Below are 2,999 nucleotides of genomic sequence, written 5' to 3' on the forward strand. Positions count from 1 at the left end.
CAGCCGCTGGAAAGCGCTGCTTGTGGGTTCTAGGTGTCGTTCCGAAGTGCAGCTCGATCGGCTCTGAGCCAGTGGACCCTGGAAACGGAGTGACTCGGCCAGTCGCCCGAGTGGCCTAGGATGAGGGGGTGGGGAGCGCTGCGGGTGCTCGTGCTCGTCAGAGTCGCCCCTCTCCCGCCACCGCTCCTGGTTCCCGGGTCTTTCCTAAGCCTTTTATCCATGTTTGCGCTCTTCGCCCCCACGTCACACAGCCCCACCCTGTGTCTTAGGTCACAGTGAGCCGGTACCAGAGAGAAGCAGAGCAGAGTCACGTGGCCCTTCAGAGAGCAGAGGACCGAGCGGGGCAGAGGGAGACGGAGGTCGGGGAGCTGCAGAGGCGCCTGCTGGGCATGCAGACGGTAACCGCCGAGCCCCGCAGAGAGCAGGCTCCCAGGCCAGGGTGCCCGGGGTCACTGGGGGGGCTGTGCAGACCCTCCTTTTCTGAGCGGCTCCGGAAAAGCTTCCTTTGGCAAATACCTGCGAGCACCCTTCAGCCCGGCTGTCATTCAGTTTCAGCCCTCACCAACTGGACTTGAACCCGGTTCCGTTTTAGCCCATTCTGAGACAGCTGCCCTTCATGGGGGCTGAAGACTGTTCTTCAGGAGCCACTCGGCCCGGTTTCTGAGGGGTTGGCAGCCGCAGCTGGCAGGTGGGCCCGGGTAGTACAGCACCAGGCTCTCCTTCTGGGCAGCTGGGTGAGGCCGGGAAGTTTCTGTGTGCTGAGGCTGGGAAGGGCTGTCCCTGACGAGAGATGGCACCCCATCAAACCAGCTTGGCCTGCTGCTCTTCGGCAGCTGTCCAAGGCCCAGGAGGGGCTGAGCCCCAGCCCCGGTGCCCATCTCACCCCTGAACTGTTGCACAAGCTGTCACCATCGCCTCATCCTAGATTTTCTTTCCTCCGGCCCCTCCAGGAGCATCAGGCCTTACTGGCGAAGGTCAGGGAAGGGGAGATGGCCCTGGAGGAGCTTCGGAGCCAGAGTGCTGACTGCCGAGCAGAACAGGAAAAGTAAGGGCCCTGTTCGCCGTGAAGCTGGGGTGCAGGGAGGGGAGGGAGGGCCGTGCGGCTCCCAGGGCAGCTAGACATGGGGAAGAAGCTGGTGCTGATGTCAGATCTTCCGGCTCTGACTCACAGTGTGCCTGCTCAGGGTGGGGCCCCGCCTGGGAGATGCTGTTTGGGAGGCTGCCATCTCCGGGGAGCTCATTTTCCATGGAGCAATCACCTCAAGAAAAGGTTTTTATGGTCTGAGAGCCAAGGTCGAGTGAGAGCTGGGAAAGCATCTGCCATTGCCGTTGGTCGTTTTCCCGGATGTGGGTGGGGTGTTGTCACACCACGGTCTCCCCCGCCAAAGCAACTGACTGCAAACTATTCGAGGGTGAAATCGGGTAACTTCCTCACAAATCAAGCTGGTGAAAAATACAACGAGCAGCTTCATGAAGAGACGCGGATCTTCCTTTCACGAGGGCCACCTGTCTAGTGGCACAGAGGGCATCTCTGAGGTCCTTTCTACTCCGGGGTTCGATGGCCTTGCAAATTCCCCCCAGTCAGAGGGGATCGGAAGCCCCAGACCAGTGAAACCTACAGAGTAAAGATTGGGCCATTCTGGACTTTCAAGAATTGGGAAATTCTTTATGCCGTTGGCAATTAATAAATAAGATCTCAAATGGTAAATCAAATTTAACACCAGCACGTTGGGTCTGATCTCCATTGTACGAATTGGACCTTTTTAAGTTCAACAGACATTACCTGAAGGGCCTTCTAAAGAATTCCAAGATTAACAGACAGACATAAACCTGGCCTTCGTGGACCCCTCGGTCTGCTGGGGGCATTTTCTGTCCTTTGGGATGAGCGTGATCTGGGCCCGCCCAGCAGGGAAAGCGCGGACATGTAGCCTCGTTTCTCACTTGGCTCCAGAGCAAGAATTGCCTCAAATTGCTCAGCACTCCCTCTTGCTCAGTGGCGGGGTGCCCACGGGCAGGCGGCTAGAGGACGAAACGGGAGAAACGAAAAAAGACCAGATAATCCAAAACCGAGGCTTGGGGATGGCGAATAATAGCTACGCATCATCAGTGCTGATTTCTAAATGAAAGGACACAGAGAGAGGACATTGGAGAGCTGAGGGTGGGAACTTAGAATGTTTGAAGCTTAGGCAGGTTGTTGGGGGGCTCAGATTGCGTTACGCCCCACCTCACCCCCAGAACTGCCCACCTGCTGGCAGCAGGCACCTGTCTGCTTCCTCAGGCAGAACCGGAAGGGCCTGGGTACCGAAGTCTTCAGAGGTCTGAGGTCTAGGACACTTTCCCCTGTCGCTCGACCTTTGGGGATCTTAACGGAATCAGGAGACTTAGCAACAGACTTGTGTGAGAGGCCGTAAGGGTCCTCAGATCCCACCTCCCTCTTGGCATGAAACCCCTGCCACCAGCTCGATGGCGTTGGCGTCATAATCCCAGCTCCTGCCCGATCCTTTCCTGGTTCGAGGAGCTCCTCACACGTGAGGCAGCCCACTTCTGACAGCATTAGTACTGAGACGTCTCTGTGTTTACTTAGGAACTGCTCCCTGGGAATGCCCATGTGTTGGCTCCAGTTTTGCCCTCTAGAGCTTTCCAGAAGGACTTATCCCTTCTCAGTCCCCTCGTTCGGACATGATCTCTGGTGACGCTCCCGATGGGACGTCCTATGATGTCTCTGCCCACTCCTCAGGGCTGACGGGGCCTCGGGCGGAGGGGATCACAGCTGATGGAACCCCGTGCCCAAGGGGCCGGGCGGACAGTGTCCTTCCCGCTCACCTCAGCTTTCTGATCTTTACCCTCAGGGCAGCGGACCTGGAAAGCGAAGTGGCCAGGCTGCGGGAGAAGATCCACCACTTGGACGACATGCTCAAGAGCCAGCAGCGGAAAGTGCGGCAGATGATAGAGCAGGTGCGCAGGCCAAGGCCAGCCGCCCCGCCTGTCTCCCCATCCCG

At 58.1% G+C, this 2,999-nt stretch overlaps 1 protein-coding gene across 2 annotated transcripts in view; it reads left to right on the forward strand.

Annotated features, from left to right (window-relative positions):
- TUFT1 (tuftelin 1) overlaps positions 1 to 2,999 on the forward strand; it is a 31,167-nt gene that overhangs the window by 24,149 nt on the left and 4,019 nt on the right. For both annotated transcript variants that reach the window (XM_006919779.3, XM_015595533.2), the window contains 3 exons: positions 270 to 398; positions 951 to 1,045; positions 2,850 to 2,955. In XM_006919779.3, coding sequence (XP_006919841.1) covers positions 270 to 398; positions 951 to 1,045; positions 2,850 to 2,955 — 330 coding nt within the window. The remainder of the gene's footprint in view (positions 1 to 269; positions 399 to 950; positions 1,046 to 2,849; positions 2,956 to 2,999) is intronic.

The sequence above is a fragment of the Pteropus alecto genome, unplaced genomic scaffold (assembly GCF_000325575.1).
Source record: "Pteropus alecto unplaced genomic scaffold, ASM32557v1 scaffold106, whole genome shotgun sequence".
Lineage (NCBI taxonomy): Eukaryota > Metazoa > Chordata > Mammalia > Chiroptera > Pteropodidae > Pteropus > Pteropus alecto.